The sequence below is a fragment of the Mobula birostris genome, chromosome 25, assembly GCF_030028105.1.
Source record: "Mobula birostris isolate sMobBir1 chromosome 25, sMobBir1.hap1, whole genome shotgun sequence".
In the NCBI taxonomy this organism is placed as follows: Eukaryota; Metazoa; Chordata; class Chondrichthyes; order Myliobatiformes; family Myliobatidae; genus Mobula; species Mobula birostris.
This window is the reverse complement of record NC_092394.1, coordinates 31219348-31238530: the sequence shown is the minus strand read 5'-3', so window position 1 is coordinate 31238530 and position 19183 is coordinate 31219348. Positions and strand designations below refer to the sequence as shown.

At 42.1% G+C, this 19183-nt stretch overlaps 1 protein-coding gene across 1 annotated transcript in view; it reads left to right on the top strand.

Annotated features, from left to right (window-relative positions):
• The first annotated feature begins 17670 nt into the window (after positions 1–17670).
• vkorc1l1 (vitamin K epoxide reductase complex, subunit 1-like 1) overlaps positions 17671–19183 on the top strand; it is a 55848-nt gene continuing 54335 nt past the window's right edge. The window contains exon 1 of the mRNA XM_072243428.1: positions 17671–17917. Coding sequence (XP_072099529.1) covers positions 17727–17917 — 191 coding nt within the window. The 5' untranslated portion in view covers positions 17671–17726. The remainder of the gene's footprint in view (positions 17918–19183) is intronic.

Sequence of the window (19183 nt, the reverse complement as noted above, 5' to 3'; positions counted from 1 at the left end):
GAGGACATTAGAAGGCCCTTCCTGAAGATAAATCCAAGGAAGGCGACGGGCCCAGATGGTGTCCCAGGACGGGTTCTCCGGGCCTGTGCAAGCGAGTGTTTGCTGCCATCTTCAGCTGCTCCTTGCTTCAGCCTAAGATCCCCTCGTGTTTTAAGAAGGCAACGATGATCCCGGTGCTGAAGAAGAGCAAGGTGGCATGCCTGAATGACTATCGACCTGTGGCTCTGACATCAATTGCTATGAAGTGCTTCGAGCGATTGGCTATGGCACACATCAACCACAGCCTACCAGTCAACCTCGACGCTTTGCAATTCGCCTACCGGAGCAACAGGTCAATGGCAGATGCCATCTCTCTTGCCCTACATTCCTCCTTAGAACACCTGGAGAATAAAGACACATACGTAAGGCTCCTTTTCATTGACTACAGCTCTGCCTTTAATACTATCATTCCAAATAAACTGATTCCTAAGCTCCGGAACCTGGGCCTTAGCACTCAGATCTGCAGCTGGATCTTCAACTTCCTCACAGACAGGACCCAGGCTGTAAAAATAGGGGAAAAGCTCTCCTCTACAATCACTCTGAGCTCCGGTGCCCCACAAGGCTGTGTACTCAGCCCCCTGCTGTACTCACTGTACACCCATGATTGTGTAGCCAAGTTTCCATCGAACTCAATATATGTTTGCTGATGACACAACAATTGTAGGCCGTATCTTGGGTAATGATTAGTTTGAGTACAGAGAGGAAATTAAGAACCTGGTGGCATGGTGCGAAGACAATAACCTATCCCTCAATGTCAGCAAGACGAAGGAATTGGTTGTTGACTTCAGAAGGAGTAGCGGAGCGCACGACCCAATTTACATCGGTGGTGCGCAAGTGGAACAGGTCAAGAGCTTTAAGTTCCTTGGGGTCAATATCACAAATGACCTGACTTGGTCCAACCAAGCAGAGTCCACTGCCAAGAAGGCCCACCAGCCCCTTTACTTCCTGAGAAAACTAAAGAAATTTGGCCTGTCCCCTAAAACCCTCACTAATTTTTATAGATCCACCGTAGACAGCATTCTTCTAGGGTGCATCACAACCTGGTACGGAAGTTGTCCTGTCCAAGAGCGGAAGAAGCTGCAGAAGATCGTGAACACAGCACAGCACATCAAACAAACCAATCTTCCGTCCTTAGACTCACTTTACACCGCACACTGTCGGAGCAGTGCTGCCAGGATAATCAAGGACACGACCCATCCAGCCAACACACTTTTCGTCCCTCTTCCCTCCAGGAGAAGGCTCAGGAGCTTGAAGACTCGTACGGCCAGATTTGGGAACAGCTTCTTTCCAACTGTGATAAGACTGCTGAACGGATCCTGACCTGGATCTGGGCCGTACCCTCCAAATATCTGGACCTGCCTCTCAGTTTCTTTTGCACTACCTTACTTTCCATTTCCTATTTTCTATTTATGATTTATAATTTAAATTTTTAATATTTACTATCCATTTGTAATCCAGGGAGCAGGAAGCACAGAATCAAATATCGCTGTGATGATTGTATGTTCTAGTATCAATTGTTTGGTGACAATAAAGTAAAGTATAAAGTATTAAAGAGAACTCTGGAAACACAATCCCACAGAGTTCCAAGGAAGCAAAGAAAACCAAGCCCAGTAAAAAAAGACACTAAACCATCAGAATATCTGTTCAGTGGGATACTACATTATCACAGTTTTATTCAGATAGTGTTATGTGGCACAGTGTTAGATGGTTCTTTTTTGCAAGAAAAAAAGGGAAACATATTACCTAACCGGTGAGAGACTGCAAAGCTCAGATGTAGAGGGATTTACATGTTATAGATCACAATATTCAAAGATGCAGCAAATAGGGAGGGTAACTGACATGGATTTTTATTTTTATTTTTTGGCGTGTGCGCGTCCTTGATGATGTCTCTTTCATGGCTTTTACAAGGTGCAGAGCGAGAGAGAGAGACTGTGTGGGTCGCCACTCCTCACACAGACGTTCTCGCAGCATTTTTCCCTCTATTTTACGAGGTTGAGTCGCGATCTCGACACTCAACCTGGCACGGATGGAAAGCGTACTCGGGAGCGGACCCAACTGGTTTTGAACCCGGGAACCTCCGCTCTCAGGTCCGGCGCCGATGTCATTTCACCACCAGCCGGCCCTGAAGTGGACTTTTAATCCCAATTGATGGAGTTCACATGCAACAGATTCCGAAATTACAGATTGGTCTGGCAATACCATAAAAATATTTCTTTTGTTAAGCAATCTTCCCAGACAATTCAGAAAGCAAAAAAAAAAATCCTCCAAATATAAATAAATCGACAAGGTAATTGAAGACTGAAAAAGATGGACTATCACCCAGCAGCAGTCACATCTCCTGTGCTGAAGTGCTTTGAGAGGTTGGGCATGGCTAGAATTAACTCCTGCTTGAGCAAGATCAGGACTCACTGCATCTGCCTACCAACAATGAGCATCCATTATTAAGGACAGTCACCTTCTAGGACATGCCCTCTTCTCATTACTACAATCAAAGAGGAAGTACAGGAACCGGAAGACACAGACTCATTATTTCAGGAACAGCTTCTTCCACACTGCCATCGGATTTCTGAATGGATAATGAACCCACCAACACTATCTCACTTTTTACTTTCTTTTTGCACTACTTATTTATTTCTAAGTAGTTCTTATTGTAACATAGTATTTTTTTGTGTATCGCACTGCACTTCTGCATGCAAAACAACAAATTTCACAACGTATGTCAGTAATAATGCTCGAAATACTCAGCAGACACCTCATTTTCTGTCAGGACAGGTTCCAGTCTCTAGAAAATGATATCAACTTCAGCAATTTCAGGTAATTTACTTCTTCTGTGTGCGTATCACACTGGACAATCCTGTGGCGTATTCACCTGTATTATTAACTGTTTACTTTCTCTCCACCATCACTGTCTAAGCAGCAGAGCATTTCCATCAGCTGTGACCTACATTTCACAGCTCTTTATGTGTTCCTTTATTTTGCACTCACTCTGATTGCCCTCATTAATCTGTCAACCAGATGGCTTCATCCACAGTTTACCAACACAGGAGCCCAGATTTCACCCGCTCAGAGGTATTCCCTTTGTCCTATTCTGACCATCTCCCTTTCTCTCTGCAACCTAAAATTCACAAGACTGTCCTTTTTTCATGCAACATCAATTCTGTTTCTTTTTTAAGATGCTGTCTGGCCTGCTGAGTGCTTCCAGTATTTTCAGATTTTGATTCATCAGAATGAGAATTAGAAACAGGTTTAATATCACTGGCATATGTCATGAAATCTGTTGTCTTTGTGGCAGCAGTACAGTGCAATATGTAATTAGAGAGAAAAATGTGAATTACATTAAATATATATATATATAAAATAGTTAAATTCAATGTAGTGCAAAAATAAAAATGTAGTGAGTTACTGTTCATGGGTTCGATGTCCATTCAGAAATCAGATGGCAGAGGGGAAGAAACTGTTCTTGATTTGCTGAGTGTGTGCCTTCAGGCTCCTGTACCCTCTTCCTGATGGTAGCAATGAGAAGACGGCATGTCCTGGGTAACAGGAGGTCCTTAATAATGGATGCACCTTTTTGAGGCATTGCTCCTTGAAGATGTCCTGGATACTATGTAGGCTAGTGCCCATGATGGAGCTGACTTAAGTTTACAAGCCTCTTGCAGCTTATTTTGATCCCGTGAAATAGCCTACCTCCCATACCAGACGGTGATGCAGCCAGTTAGAATGTTCTCCTCAGTACACCTATAACATTTTGTAAGTGGCTTTGGTGACATGCCAAATCTCCTCCAACTGCTTAAGAATATTGCCACTGTCGTGCCTTCTTTGTAGATGCATCAATACGTTGGGCCCAAGATAGATCCTCAGAGATATTGACACCCAGGAACTTGAAATTGCTCCCTCTTTCCACTTCTGATTCTTCTATGAGGTCCAGTGTGTGCTCTCTCATCTTTCCCTTTCTGAAGTCCACAATCAGTTCTTTAGTCTTACTGACATTGAGTGTAAAGGCTGTTGCTGCGACACTACTCAACTAGCTGATATATCTCGCTCCTGTACGCCCGCTTGTCACCATTTAAAATTCTGCCCACAATAGTTTTGTCATCAGCAAATTTATAGATGGCATTTGAGCTAAGCCTAGCCACACAGTCATGGGTATAGAGAGAGCAGAGCAGTGGGCTAAGCACACACCCCTGAGATGCCCTACTGTTGATTGTCAGCAGGTGGAGATGTTATTTCCCATCTGTACAGTTTGTTTTTTTCTGGCTAGGAAGTTGGGGATCCATCTACCCTTAACTTTATATGTTTGTTCACACTCAGTGGCCACTAAATTAGATTAGATAAGATTAGATTCAACTTTATTGACATTGTGCCAAGTACAGATACAAAGCCAAGGAAATGCATTTAGCATCTGACCAGAAATGCAAAGAGTAGTGTTATTTACAAAATAACTGGGAATAAAAAAAAGTGCTACAGCACACAAATATAAAAGTACTGAGACAGTACAATACGGACGCAATACTGCTTAGCGCTGTGATGAGAGGTTCAGCAGGGTCACAGCCTCAGGGAAGAAGCTCTTTCTGTGCCTGCTGGTGTGGGAGCGGAGGCTCCTGTAGCACCTACCGGATGGGAGGAGAGTAAAAAGTCCATGGTTAGGGTGAGATGCATCCCTGACAATGCTTTTCACCCTGCCCAGGCAGCATTATATATTAGGTATTTCTGGTAGAGATGCAGCAAAGGGTTGTAAATTTAGTTAGCTCCATCTTGGGTACTAGCCTACAAAGTACCCAGGACATCTTCAAGGAGTGGTGTCTCAGAAAGGCAGTGTCCCTTATTAAGGACCTCCAGCACCCAGGGCATGCCCTTTTCTCACTGTTACCATCAGGTAGGAGGTACAGAAACCTGATGACACACACTCAGTGATACAGGAACAGCTTCTTCCCCTCTGCCATCCGATTCCTAAATGGACATTGAACCCTTGAACACTACTTCACTTTTTTAATATATATATGTATTATTTGTTTTTTGCACGATTTTTAATCTATTTGACATATGTATATTGTAATTGATTTACTTATTTTTTCTTCTTCTAGATTATGTATTGCATTGAACTGCTGCTGCTAAGTTAACAAATTTCATGACAGATGCCGGTGATAATAAACCTGATTCTGATTCTGATTTTTGTGGTCTTCTGCTGCTGTAGCCCATCCACTTCAAGGTTTGATGTGTTGTGCATTCAGAAGTGCTCTTCTGCACACCACTGTTAGATTGTATGCTTATATGAGTTACTATTGCCTTCCTGCCACTTGAACCAGTCCAGCCATTCTTTGGCATTCCTCATTAACACAGCATTTTCGCCCACAGAACTGCCGTTCACTGCATTTTTAAAAAATTTAAGCACCATTCTCTGTAAACTCTGGAGACTATTCTGTGTGAAAAATCCCAGGAGATCAGTAGTTACTGAAATATTGAAAGCACTCTGCCTGGCACCAACAATCCTTCCATGGTCAAAGTCAATTAGATCACATTTCTGAACAACAATTGAACCTCTGGACCATGTCTGATTGTGCATGCATTGAGTGTGTAAGATTGGCTGATTAAGTATTCTTAGTAATGAGCAGGCGTAAAGGTGTACCTAATAAAGTGGCCTGTATATTTGGAGGATCATTTTCTTGCATCCTTAATTGTCCTGGAAGATTGCTTTGAGTTCTGAACAAAAAGACATGTTTTCATGGCATTGCTAAGCCAACCTGTAACTTCACATTGTGTGTGGATGTGAACTAAATCAATTGGGATTAAAAATCCACTTCTGTTACCTCCACACTTTTCACTTAACTGCTGTCATTTTCTTAAATTTAACAGTCCATCCACTTTACCCCACACTAACTCCATCAGTCCATGGCCGGAAGCAAGAGGACACCTCATTCTCAACTAGCTATCTCCTACCCATGATATTCCTCACATCATTCGAATTGTTTTTCTCAAAGAAGCCTTTAAGAGTATCTATTTGACATCTTTCCGGCTTCTCAACCATATGCCTTCTCTCACAGATGAATGTGACTAGCAGTGAACTTTTCTAACGGTCTATAGAGCAGGTGTAAGTGTTAGAAAACTGAATAGCATTACATGAATATATACTTGCTACACTTTTTTCTCTCTCTCCCTACATTGTGTGCTGGTTGTGTGTCAGTTAGAAGGTTGTGGTTTTCAACCCTATTCAGAGACATGAGCACAAAATATGATGATGGTGATAAGACCATAAGACATAGGAGCAGAATTAAAAATTTCTCCCTGCTTAGAAAATAGTCAGTGCATTTATCCCTTCTATCAAAGCACCCGACCATACAATTCCCCACATTATATTCTATCTGCCGCTTCTTTGCCCATCCTCCCTGTCTAAGTCTTTCTGCAAGCTTCCTGCTTCCTCAACACTACTTGTCTCTCCATTTATCTTAGTATCACCTGTAAGCCATCAATTCCGTCATACAAATCATTGACATATAACATGAAAAGAAGCGGTCCCAATACCCACCCTTGTGGAACACTTCTAGTCACCAGCAGCAAACCAGAAAAGGCCCCCTTTATTCCCATTCTTTGCCTCCTGCCAGTCAGCCAAACCTCTATCTTTCCTGTAATACCATGGGCTCTTATCTCGTTCAGCAGCCTCATGTGCAGCACCATGTCAAAGGCCCAATGAAAATCCAAGTAAAAATCATCCACTGACTCTCTTTTGTCTGTCTTGCCTGTTACTTCCTCAATGAATTCCAACAGATTTGTCAGGCAAGGTTTCCCCTTAAGGAAACCATGCTGACTTTGACCTATTTCATCATGAGCCTCCAAGTACCCCAAAACCTCATCCTTAATAATATATCATTTTCTTTACCCTTCTGTGTCTATTCTGGCACTCCCTTGTTAGGGAACCTGGTTGCTCGCACACAAAGCAAGTCCTCTTTGTCATCACAGCGTCTCCATGACTTCTCTTCCCCCTCTACTGGTCTATCTCCACGGCCCATGATACTATCGTAGGGTAGGTCAATTGCACTGCTATCCCCAAATCTAAAACTTCCTGGTGGGCTGAGCTCAGGCCTTCCTTCAGCATTTTCAGGAAGATTGGATCCTCCCTCATTGAATTGTCCAACCCTGAATACCCATCATATGCTCGATATTTTCACTCTGCATAGTCCACGGCAGGTTCATTGGCCTTCAAACAACAGACATTATCATTCTCCCGTTACTCACTTCTCTTCCAATTCCGCCTCACATCTTCCTTAAAGTTCTGAGATCTTTCCTCATTGCTAGCATTCCCACTACTTGCCCATGCTCCATCCCGCTCCCCTGGAGTCATACTGTCGCAGGTATTTCTCGGACATTTAGCTTTAACCAATATATGTATGTCTTAGAGGTGCATCGGGTGGATTTTGATCATTTCATCTAACTTACACCAAATTTTTGCATCGCCACACGCAACTCTAAGTGAGAGCAGTTGGGATAAAACGTTCTGCTTTTCCCCTGAGGTGAAGGGTATGTGGATGATGGTGATGAACGTAAGGGCCTGGCTGGGATCATCGGGATTCTGGTCTCTAACACGCCATTCCAACAGGCAGTACTGGGTAGAACCACTTCTGTTTGTGGCGACTGTCCCACTTGTTAATTTCCTGGTCCCAATTTACCTCGTCACCTTCCTTGGCAGTTATTCCCGTGGCTGCTGCCCAGTGAGCACCCACCCGCTGGGCCTTATCCCACTTAACTCTCAGTCTGGCCAGATGCCTGAATAATTCATTCTGGCATTGTTCAAATTGTTCTGCCTGCTTTTCATCCACGTCTCCCTCTGTAAGTGATAGTGCAGTGCTGAGAACTGCACTGTTGGTACAGGCATCCTTCAGCTGAGGCACAAAAAATAAATCCCGCTTGGTCTTTGAGACAAACATAAAGGGTCATGTGACATTATTTTGGAAGTTATTCCCACTGTTTTAGATGATGTTTACCTCCCCATCCACGTTATGAAAACCAAATAAATAGATATTATGATATTACTATTTTGGAAATTTCCTGTGTGCCTTATTTCCTGCCATCAATAAATACAGTTCAGAACTTTATCTGTAAAACAATATGGATGCCCTGAAATTGCATAAGTCTTAGTTTAAAATTGAGGGATAACCTTCCCCTCTGTTCCATTGTAACCACAGTATTTGACTTGTAGATATAAGCAAATGCTTAATAGTTACCTTAACTGAACTTTCATTACCAATTAAGATGGTTGCACCATCAATCAATAATCCAATTCAGAAAAGTGCTTTTTAAAAGACCATAAATAACCTCCAAATTAACAAAAACAAAACATTTCTATGTCGGCAATAATACCATTTTCTGTTGAGTATGGACTCCAGTACCTACACAGTTTGCTAATTTTAAAAGACTCCACATTTCGACAGACACTAATACTTTGCCACTGTAAACTATTTTAACTAGACAGGAAATATATAATAAGTTGCCCTCAAAATTCAATGTTTTAAAACCACACTGCAATGAGTATAATTTTTTCAAATATTTAAACTTAGTCCATCACATTTGCTCAAAATTATTGTAAGAACAGCCAAAGCACCAAGTGTGAGAATCTAATCTTTTCTGCTGATGAATGGTATTGATGAATTCTGGAAAATCCAGTATATGCAGAGAGGAAAGAATCCAAATTTGGTTTGTTAGGATAGTTCAACTCCTTGCCCAGGGCTTTCAAGGGAAATTATTTCTATAAAGGTTTTTGAAGGACATACATATCACAGATCAGTCTTCTGGAGAGTGAACCCCAGAACATAGCTGGCCCAGATGGAATCCATAGCCATGTCCTTAGATCTTGCACAGATCAGCTGGGAGGGGTACTGCAGATGTTTTTAATATCTCCCTGCTTCATTCTGAGGTTCTCTCCTGCTTTAAAAAGACTATGTACCAAAGAAAGACAAGATTATTTGCTTTAAAGACTACTGCCTAAAGGTTCCAACATCCAAGACTATGCAGTGCTTCAAGAAGCTGTAAATCTAACAAAAATAATCCTTTTGTCAGTCCCGAATATATAGACCATAAACTGAACATGAGCAAATATAGAGCATTTTTAAGACGTGTACAACGGGTAGTTATTGAACTACAAACTAATTCATCTTTTTGATGAAAGTAATTCAAATTTTCATGTTACTCACAGATTGACCTATTCATGAGTTTTCTGAGCTGAATCTGACATACCTAAAAAAACTTGTGCAGTTGATGTTGATTCACTCCATAACCTGGAAGATCCTGACTCTGTTCCACAGTATGTTGTATCCTTTCTTCCACACTGGATCAATTTATGCAATACACACATAATTACATAAACCTTTCATAGTCTTTTGTATATTTTCCAGAAATTACATGCTTTTTAAATATCAGCTTTCACAGTATCTCCTACTCTACCATATTCTTTAACTATTATTCAAATATTTCATTTCCAAATGTCAAACTTATTGTGAGATGTTAGCACATAAATCTATAAGGCTACTCAAAATGTTCCTCTCCATAATTTGATTCCTATTTCAACTGTTTCTCTGACATTCTCCCAAATTAAGTTCAATTGCGGAGCCACATTTGCTGGAACCTGGCGTAACAAACAATCTGCTGGAGGAACTCAGCAAGTTGTACAGCAGCTGTGAGGGGATGATCTGGGGTTTTGAGAAAAATGTTGACAATTCCTTTTTCTTCACAGACACTGCTTGACCCACCGAGTTTGTTCAGTGGATTGTATGCTGCTTTAGTTCAATTATGCTATGAATCTTCTACATATTGAGCAAAAATATAGTGTAATGCAGTGTTGTTGCACTGATTAACAAAATCTATATATCACTGACAAACTTAACCTTTGTAAATATTTGTTTCTTAAGTGTTTCTTTGACAATTCTTGATCTTACAGAGCTATCATTTGTCTTTGGGTCATTTGGTGAAACATGTGTATGTTTGATAAGATATTATTTCATAAAATGCTCCCAAAGAAATTCATGACGTTGAGATTTGTTATCTGAAACTTGCTCTTTTAATAAGTTGTGAAGTGAGGAAAGAATTTGCATTTCTTTGAACGTATGTTGTTTGTTGTACCGGATCAAACATGCCTCACCTCAATCCACTTTGCATAACTTTTCTATATGTACTAAGAAAATAACAATGCCTTTATTACATTTGGAAACATTAACTCTTTGGAAAAGTCTTGTTTTGACTTCCAGTTCCAAAATGGTGTCATCTACAAGCTTGATAATACTATAGATATCTACTAGCTTTCAAGAACTTGATCTAATCCCACAAGCAAGATGTCAGGTTCCTGCCCTAACAGTATCAGATATTTAACAAGAAGCTTTCCTAAAAATGGTTTTCTCAATATACTTGTCATGACACGACCTTGTTCTATCAGTAAAAATCATATGATCTTATGCCTTCATTTGGATATTTATCTCGTTCAGTCCCAGCTGTTAGACCTCTCGTTGTATAGATATTTTAGAAAGATAGATTTTTATCACTGCTTGGCTATCTCAATTGCTGTAACCAGAAAACAGCTTCTCGTTTGTGAAACTATTCAGACTCTCATTTGGTAATCTTGATAATTCACCTGCAATTACAGTTTGTTTTGAACTTAATTAATTGTGTAATTATAATTGAGATAAGAAAATAACTTTCCTCTACATTTCCAAAGCAGCCAAATTTTGTAGACCAGTCCTGAGGAGTCATCGAATTGCATAGAGGGAGAAAGGGTTTAAAAGAAGAGAGTGCGGGCAGTCAGCACATTTTGCATGCCACAGTCCTGAGTCATCGGACTGTGTAGGAGAGAAAGTTTGAAAGAAGGAAGTGGGGGCAGTTGGCATGTTTTGTGCACCACAGTTCCTGAGGAGACATTGGATCGTGCATAATTAGGCACCTGGCAAGGGCCAATAGAAAGAAATGACAGAGCAGCCATTGTATGAGAATCGTAGTGGGGAGTTGTGGGATTGTCTTATTGGGGCTTCAGTGATGAGGCATAGGCCATAGGTAGATTTTTTTTTCATTACTTATTCTTTATTTCTTGCTTATTGAACATTCAGAGCAGTGGGGATGCTAGACAATATACTGGCACGCTCCTCTTGTGGGATGTGGGAAGGCAGACAGACCTCCACTATCCTTGATGACCACACCTGCAAGAAGTGCATCCAGCTGCAGCTTCTGGTAGACCCTGATAAGGAGCTGGAGCTGGAAATGGATGAATTCTGGATCATTTAGGAGGCTGAGGATGATAGATAGGACATATAGGGAGGTAGTTACACGCAAAGTGCTGGACACAGGTAACTGAGTTTCGGGGGGGGGAGGGGATAGGCGGCCAGTGCAGAGTAACCCTGAATCTGCACCCCTCAACGACAGGTGTACTGCTTTGGGTACTGTTGGGAGGGATGACCAAGCAGAGGAAAGCCAGGTCTCTGGCACCGTGTGGCTTTGTGGCTCAGAAGAAGTGAGCTGCAGTGACAGGGGAGTCATTGGTTAGGGGAAACAGAAAGGAGGTTCTGTGGATGAGAACAAGTTCCCAGACGGTTTGTTGCCTCCCAAGCGCCAGGGTCAGCGGCATCTCGGTTTGAATCCACAGCATTCTTAAGTGGGAGGTGAGCAGCCAAGGGTTGTGGTCCACGTCGGTATCAATGACATGGGTAGGATGGGTGATGGGAAGGGATGGTTTGCCCCTGAGCTGGCGGGGGACTAATATCCCAGCGGGGAAGTTTGCTAATGCTGCACATGGGGCTTTAAATTAGACTTGCAAGGGGATGGCAACCAGAGTGGAGTAGCTGTGGAGAAAGATGTTGTTAAGCCTACATACAAGGTCAGGAATCAAAAGGTTGATCACGGTGGGACTAATGTTCTGAGCCACAAACAGTATCCTAGGAAAGGTGGAAGAGCTTAAGAAATGGATCAGCACTTGGAATTATGATACTGGAGCCATTAATGAGCTGCAGAAGGGGCAGGACTGGCAGCTCAGTGTTCCAGGGTTCTGTTGTTTTAGGTGTGACAGAGCAGCAGGGATTAAAGGGGGAGGGTGGCATTAATAGTCAGGGAAAATGTCACCGCAGTGCTCAGTCAGGACAGACTGGGAAGCTCGTCTAGTGGGGCTTTATGGGTAGAACTGAGGAAAAAGAAAGGCATGACCACATTAATAAGGCTATATTATAGACCACCCCACAGCCCGCGGGATTTAGAGAAACAGATTTGTAGACAGATTGCACGTTTGTGCAAGAAACATAAGATTGTGATAGTAGGTGATTTTGACATACAATAAAAAAAGATGGGAAAGAGTTTGTCAAATGTGTTCAGGACATAGAAGTTCGAACTAAAGAGAGTACAATACTAGATCACCAGTTAGGGATTGAGACAGGGTAGGTGACAGAAGCTTGTGTAGGGGTACACATTGCACCTAGTGATCGTAAAACCATTGGTTCAAGGCAATTACGAAAAAGGATAGAAACATAGAAAATAGGTGCAGTAGGCCATTCAGCCCTTCGAGCCTGCACCGCCATTTATTATGATCATGGCTGATCATCCAACTCAGAACCCTGCACCAGCCTTCCCTGCATACCCCCTGATCCCCATAGCCACAAGGGCCATACCTAACTCCCTCTTAAATATAGCCAATGAACTGGCCTCAACTGTTTCCTGTGGCAGAGAATTCCACAGATTCACCACTCTCTGTGTGAAGAAGTTTTTCCTAATCTCAGTCCTAAAAGGCTTCCCCCTTATCCTCAAACTGTGACCCCTCGTTCTGGACTTCCCCAACATCGGGAACAATCTTCCTGCATCTAGCCTGTCCAATCCCTTTAGGATTTTATACGTTTCAATCAGATTCCCCCTCAATCTTCTAAATTCCAACGAGTACAAGCCTAGTTCATCCAGTCTTTCTTCATATGAAAGTCCTGCCATCCCAGGAATCAATCTGGTGAACCTTCTTTGTACTCCCTCTATGGCAAGGATGTCTTTCCTCAGATTAGGGGACCAAAACTGCACACAATACTCCAGGTGTGGTCTCACCAAGGCCTTGTACAACTGCAGTAGTACCTCCCTGCTCCTGTACTCGAATCCTCTTGCTATAAGTGCCAGCATACCATTTGCCTTTTTCACCGCCTGCTGTACCTGCATGCCCACTTTCAATGACTGGTGTATAATGACACCCAGGTCTCGTTGCACCTCCCCTTTTCCTAATCGGCCACCATTCAGATAATAATCTTGTTTTCCTATTTTTGCCACCAAAGTGGATAACTTCACATTTATCCACATTAAATTGCATCTGCCATGAATTTGCCCACTCACCCAACCTATCCAAGTCACCCTGCATCCTCTTAGCATCCTCCTCACAGCTAACACTGCCGCCCAGCTTCGTGTCATCCGCAAACTTGGAGATGCTGCATTTAATTCCCTCATCCAAGTCATTAATATATATTGTAAACAACTGGGGTCCCAGCACTGAGCCTTGCGGTACCCCACTAGTCACTGCCTGCCATTCTGAAAAGGTCCCGTTTATTCCCACTCTTTGCTTCCTGTCTGCTAACCAATTCTCTATCCACATCAATACCTTACCCCCAATACCGTGTGCTTTAAGTTTGCACGCTAATCTCCTGTGTGGGACCTTGTCAAAAGCCTTTTGAAAATCCAAATATACCACATCCACTGGTTCTCCCCTATCCACTCTGCTAGTTACATCCTCAAAAAATTCTATGAGATTCGTCAGACATGATTTTCCTTTCACAAATCCATGCTGACTTTGTCCGATGATTTCACCGCTTTCCAAATGTGCTGTTATCACATCTTTGATAACTGACTCCAGCAGTTTCCCCACCACCGACGTTAGGCTAACCGGTCTATAATTCCCCTGTTTCTCTCTCCCTCCTTCTTTAAAAAGTGAGGTTACATTAGCCACCCTCCAATCCTCAGGAACTAGTCCAGAATCTAACGAATTTTGAAAAATTATCACTAATGCATCCACAATTTCTTGGCCTACTTCCTTAAGCACTAATATGGTGGAATTCTTCATTAAGATGGAGAGTGACATAGTTAATTCAGAAACAAAGGTTCTGAACTTAAAGAGGGGTAACTTTGAAGGTACGAGACTTGAATTAGCTAAGATAGACTGGCAAATGACACTTAAAGGATTGACGGTGGATATGCATTGGCAAGCATTTAAAGATTGCATGGATGAACTACAACAATTGTTCATCCCAGTTTGGCAAAAGAATAAATCAAGGAAGGTAGTGCACCCGTGGCTGACAAGAGAAATTAGGGATAGTATCAATTCCAAAGAAGAAGCATACAATTAGCCAGAAAAAGGGGCTCACCTGAGGACTAGTTCAGAGTTCAGCAGAGGAGGACAAAGGGCTTAATTAGGAAGAGGAAAAAAAGATTATGAGAGAAAACTGGCAGGGAACATAAAAACTGACTGTAAAAGCTTTTTATAGATATGTAAAAAGGAAAAGACTGGTAAAGACAAATGTAGGTCCCCTACAGACAGAAACAGGTGAATTGATTATGGGGAGCAAGGACATGGCAGACCAATTGAATAATTACTTTGGTTCTGTCTTCACTAAGGAGGACATAAATAATCTTCCAGAAATAGTAGGGGACAGAGGGTCCAGTGAGATGGAGGAACTGAGCGAAATACATGTTAGTAGGGAAGTGGATAGGTCTAGTCCTCAGTACAAACAAGAAAAAAATCTGCGGATGCTGGAAATCCAAGCAACACACACAAAATGCTGGAAAAACTCAGTAGGCCAGGCAGCATCTGTGGGGAAAAGTCAACATCTCAGGCCGAGACCCATCATCAGGACCTGAGATATTTAAAACGTCCGTCAGGTGCTGCAGGTCTGGAGGATAGCATTGTTCAAAAAAGGCTCCAAGAATAAGCCAGGAAATGATAGGCCTGTGAGCCTGACATCAGTTGTGGGAAAGTTATTGGAAGACATTCTAAGGGACTGGATATACAAGTATTGGGACAGACAGGCAGATTAATGGTTCAGCAGAGACGGGATGGGTCAAAATGCCCGCTTCGGTCCTATAGTCTTTTATTAATCTACGGCATTGCCAACTCGGGATCAAGAATAGCTAATGACTAATGACGAGTGACTGAAATGAAAGGTCTGCCCAACAAGAATCCTTAAAAGATTTTCACCCCAAGAACATTTTGTAATGTTTTTTTGTTGTCAGTTTGAGTATAATTTCTCTCCCTATTTGTCAATATATGTGTTGCCAGTGCAATCAGTCTTTCTTGTACCCAAACAATAACAGACATCCCACCCTGCAAAAACTCATTTCAGGGAGGTAGCACCATCAATTTGCGGGAGACTCGCGGAACTTCTGGGAGAGGTGGGATGTCTGCATAGAGTAGCTCCTGAGCAGCTAGCCAGCTAGTTTAAATAACGTTAGCTATACCAATGAACGAATGACACCTGTTAAACTCACCTCAACATGTCTTTTACATTTTAACCTACCATGAGCAATAGAAAAGTCACTGTTGCAAACAGCATAGTGAGCAACACTGTCATTATTTTGACCCCTATTAGGCAGGGGTACACTTTAGGGTAGTCTGGGGTGATGTACATTTCATATTTTTTTTGGAACACTCTGCCATGGCGTGCTCTTGCTTGCTTGCTCTCTCTCGCGGTTGCTCTTGCACTCTCTCTTGCTTTCTCTCACTCACTTGCTCTCAAAAAAATTGATTTCCGGGATATTGTATGTAATTTGCGGGCATCAGGGAGCCACTATCAATATGCGGGAGACTCCCGGAACTTCTGGGAGAGGTGGGATGTCTGCAATAACTCAGAGCACCACACACAAATTAAAACATATTGTTGGAAAATAATGAATTAACAGAAACTCTTTTTGTATGTCATTTTTTTTTACTGTTCTTTGATACAATTCTATTTTTCATCATTCCAAGGTCGATAAATTTAAGTTTCTTGCTCATATGATTCCATCGCTAACATTCTGTGAGTCACCTTCTTACCAATTTGCTGTATAGCCTGCATCAGCATGCTTTCTAAATGTCTAAATGGGAGAACGGATCAGTTCATGATAAAATGGCGGAGCAGACTGAATGGGCCGAATGACCGACTTCTGCTCCTTTGTCTTATGGTCTTTCACTTCGGCATCCTTTTGTAACAAATGTAGGAGAGTCAGACCTGCTACAATATCCAACAAGCTTCTGCTTTGATATTGTCCCTTGCTGAAGAACAGCCCAAAACTGGCAGAAATTTCAGGTTTCTTGGCCTTCACAATTCCCTCCAACTATGACTGCATTAAAGTGTAACCCTAGATAAGTGACAACTTCAGATAACATTGTGCATTTGCCTGAACTTTATACTCAAATACAGGAGGAAGATATATATGTTTTCTAACATTCAATAGGTTTTCTTCAGCATTTGATTGCACAAAGGGGAAGGGCAGCAGACAGATGCAAACATATACCACACATGCATCTGTAGGTTCCCAACCAACTCACACATCGTTCTGACTAGGAAATGTAGTACTCCATTGCTGTTTGGTTTAAATCCTGGAACTAGTTACTCAACAAAACTGTGCGAGTACTTTCCCCAGAAGGGCTACAACTGTTCACAAAAAAAAAAAATGGCTTGTGGCAGCTTTTGAACAGTATTTAGGGATTTACAATAAATATGCCTTGCCCAATTTCCAAAACATGAAAAAAGGTAATGGATGAAGGAGATTTGGTATGTCACCAAAAACATTCGCACAGTTCTACAGATGTAGTGTGGAGAGCATTCTAACTGGTTGCATCACTGTCTGATATGGGGGGGGGGGAGTGGGTGCTACTGCACAGGATCGAAGTAAGCTGCAAAGAGTTGTAAAATTACCCAGCTCCATCATGGGCACCAGCCTCCGTAGTATCCAAATCCTCTTCAAAGTGCTTCTTCCCCTCTCCCATTGATTTCTGAATGGACATTAAACCCATGAACACTACCTCACTAATTTTTTTTAAATCCTCTTATTTTTGCACTATTTATCTAATAACTTACTGTAATTCACAGTTTTCTTTTTCTCTCTATTATCATGTATTGCATTAGACCGTTGCTGCAAAGTTACCGTATTTCACAACATATACTGGTGATAGGAAACCTGATTCTGACTTGTACCTTGCAGTACCATGTCTAATGTAGCTTAAATAATCTTTAGCTTAAACAATCTTTAGCTACACTGATCACAACATGAGGTAGTTTTGCATTGAAGAAAAAACACTCTAGAACATGTGCAACCGATTCTAGACGTGTATTCTTGACGTTACATTTCCATTTTAACTGTTAAATATATACATAAAATATAGCATATAATTAGTTATGAGGGTTAATTAAAATTTGAGGGTTAATTAACAAAATTTGTTAATTAAAATCAATCACGGACCAACCTACTCCCAATTCCAATCAGTTATCTGTTTTTCAACGGAGCATCATTAAGTCAATCCCATCCAATGGTCAATGGCCTGAGCCTGCAGTAGGTAGTACCAAGTAACCCAGACCCCATCGTCCACTCTCCTGATGGGCGCCTCTCTGATGACGACAACGTTCGGAGTGGGGCAGGGATGACGCACTTGGACAACGTCGGCAGTGCCCCGGCTGGCCAATCGGAACGCGCTACGTCTCGGCCTCGGCGGCGGACAGAGGGGGGGAAAGATGTCGGCGCCCATCCTGAAAGTGGCGACCCCGAAATGGGAGAAGGTGGCGCGGGGCAGTGTCTGTCTGCTCGGGGTGCTGCTGTCCGTCTACGCCTACCATGTGGAGAGCGCCCGGGGCAGTGACCCCGGCTACGTGGCCATGTGCGACTTCAGCGAGCAGATGAGCTGCACCAAGGTGTTCGGCTCGAGGTGAGTTGGCACTGACTACGCGGCGGCAGCGGGAGTGGGAGAGGGGCCGCCGGCCTCCCGGGCGCTGCCTCCCAGTCAGCTGTGGAAGCCAGCCGCAGCACTCCATTCATTTCATTGCTGAGACAGATGCTGCCACTTTTGCAGGGAGGAGGGGGTGCGGTGGGATGTCGCCAGCCCTTCAGGCTGAGGGTTCTGACAGGTGGGGACGGGGTTGCTGCTAGGGACAGAAAGTGCCTCATTCCTGGAGAAGACGGATTGTTCTGTCTGTGTTGTTGTCACTGAGCTTTTAATGAAACCCGATGAGTGAACATCTGTTTTCTACTTAACTAAAAAGTATAGATTATTATCTTTTCGCATTTGTGTCTAGTCTAGTGAGCGCATCGAGTCTTAATGGGAACGAAGATGTGGCTAACGATTTGTCATTGGTGGTTAACTATTTTAGATGATGATTGAAGGCAAATTGTGGTTTCACCAGCATTATGCCCGTACTTTTCTATAGTTATGTATGGGTTGCTGATTAGTAAATAGAGGTAGTATTTGAAGCATGCTATTATGCTGGAGTAGTACAATGAGTGTTACTTTCTGCAGACTTCGTTTTAATTGCAATAAACCCAAGTGAATGAAGTTTAATGTTTTGGGAAGGTCTGGACTAATACAGAAGGATCCATTTGTGACTGATGTGTGATTTATAAGTACTAGTTTGTACATTAAACCATGTTAAACAATAGGAATTGACAGATCAGCTACATGTAACATTACGATATCCTGAGCAAATATTTGGAGTTTGTTTATATAGGGGATTTGTATATTTGACAGTTATGTACTTCATGAGCAAAGAGTAAATGAGCACAACTATGGCAAAATGACCTTGAACGGAATGTGAATCTTCAATGAGGATATTTTTGAAACAAGCTGAAATTGCATTCAGTGGGTACAGGTGAAGTTCTTTGTGGTTACTGTGTGCTGTTCTAGTATTTATTCATATCATTAAAGAAGTAGTTGATATAGTTGAACTGGTGTCGATAATACATCTTTATTTAATCAATGCATGGACAAGATTGTAAGGAGTTTGTTTTTTTTTTAAAAAAGGACTTCTTATTCACTGCCAAGATGAAACAAGAAATGAAGGCCCCACTCAAGTATTGGCAAACTAAAAGTTTGCCTGATTGAGCCATGTGGCATACTCTTTCAACATACCATAATGACAGGTGTAAGATGCCATAAATTGATGGAATTTTTGAAAAATCTGTTACAATTACAGCAATA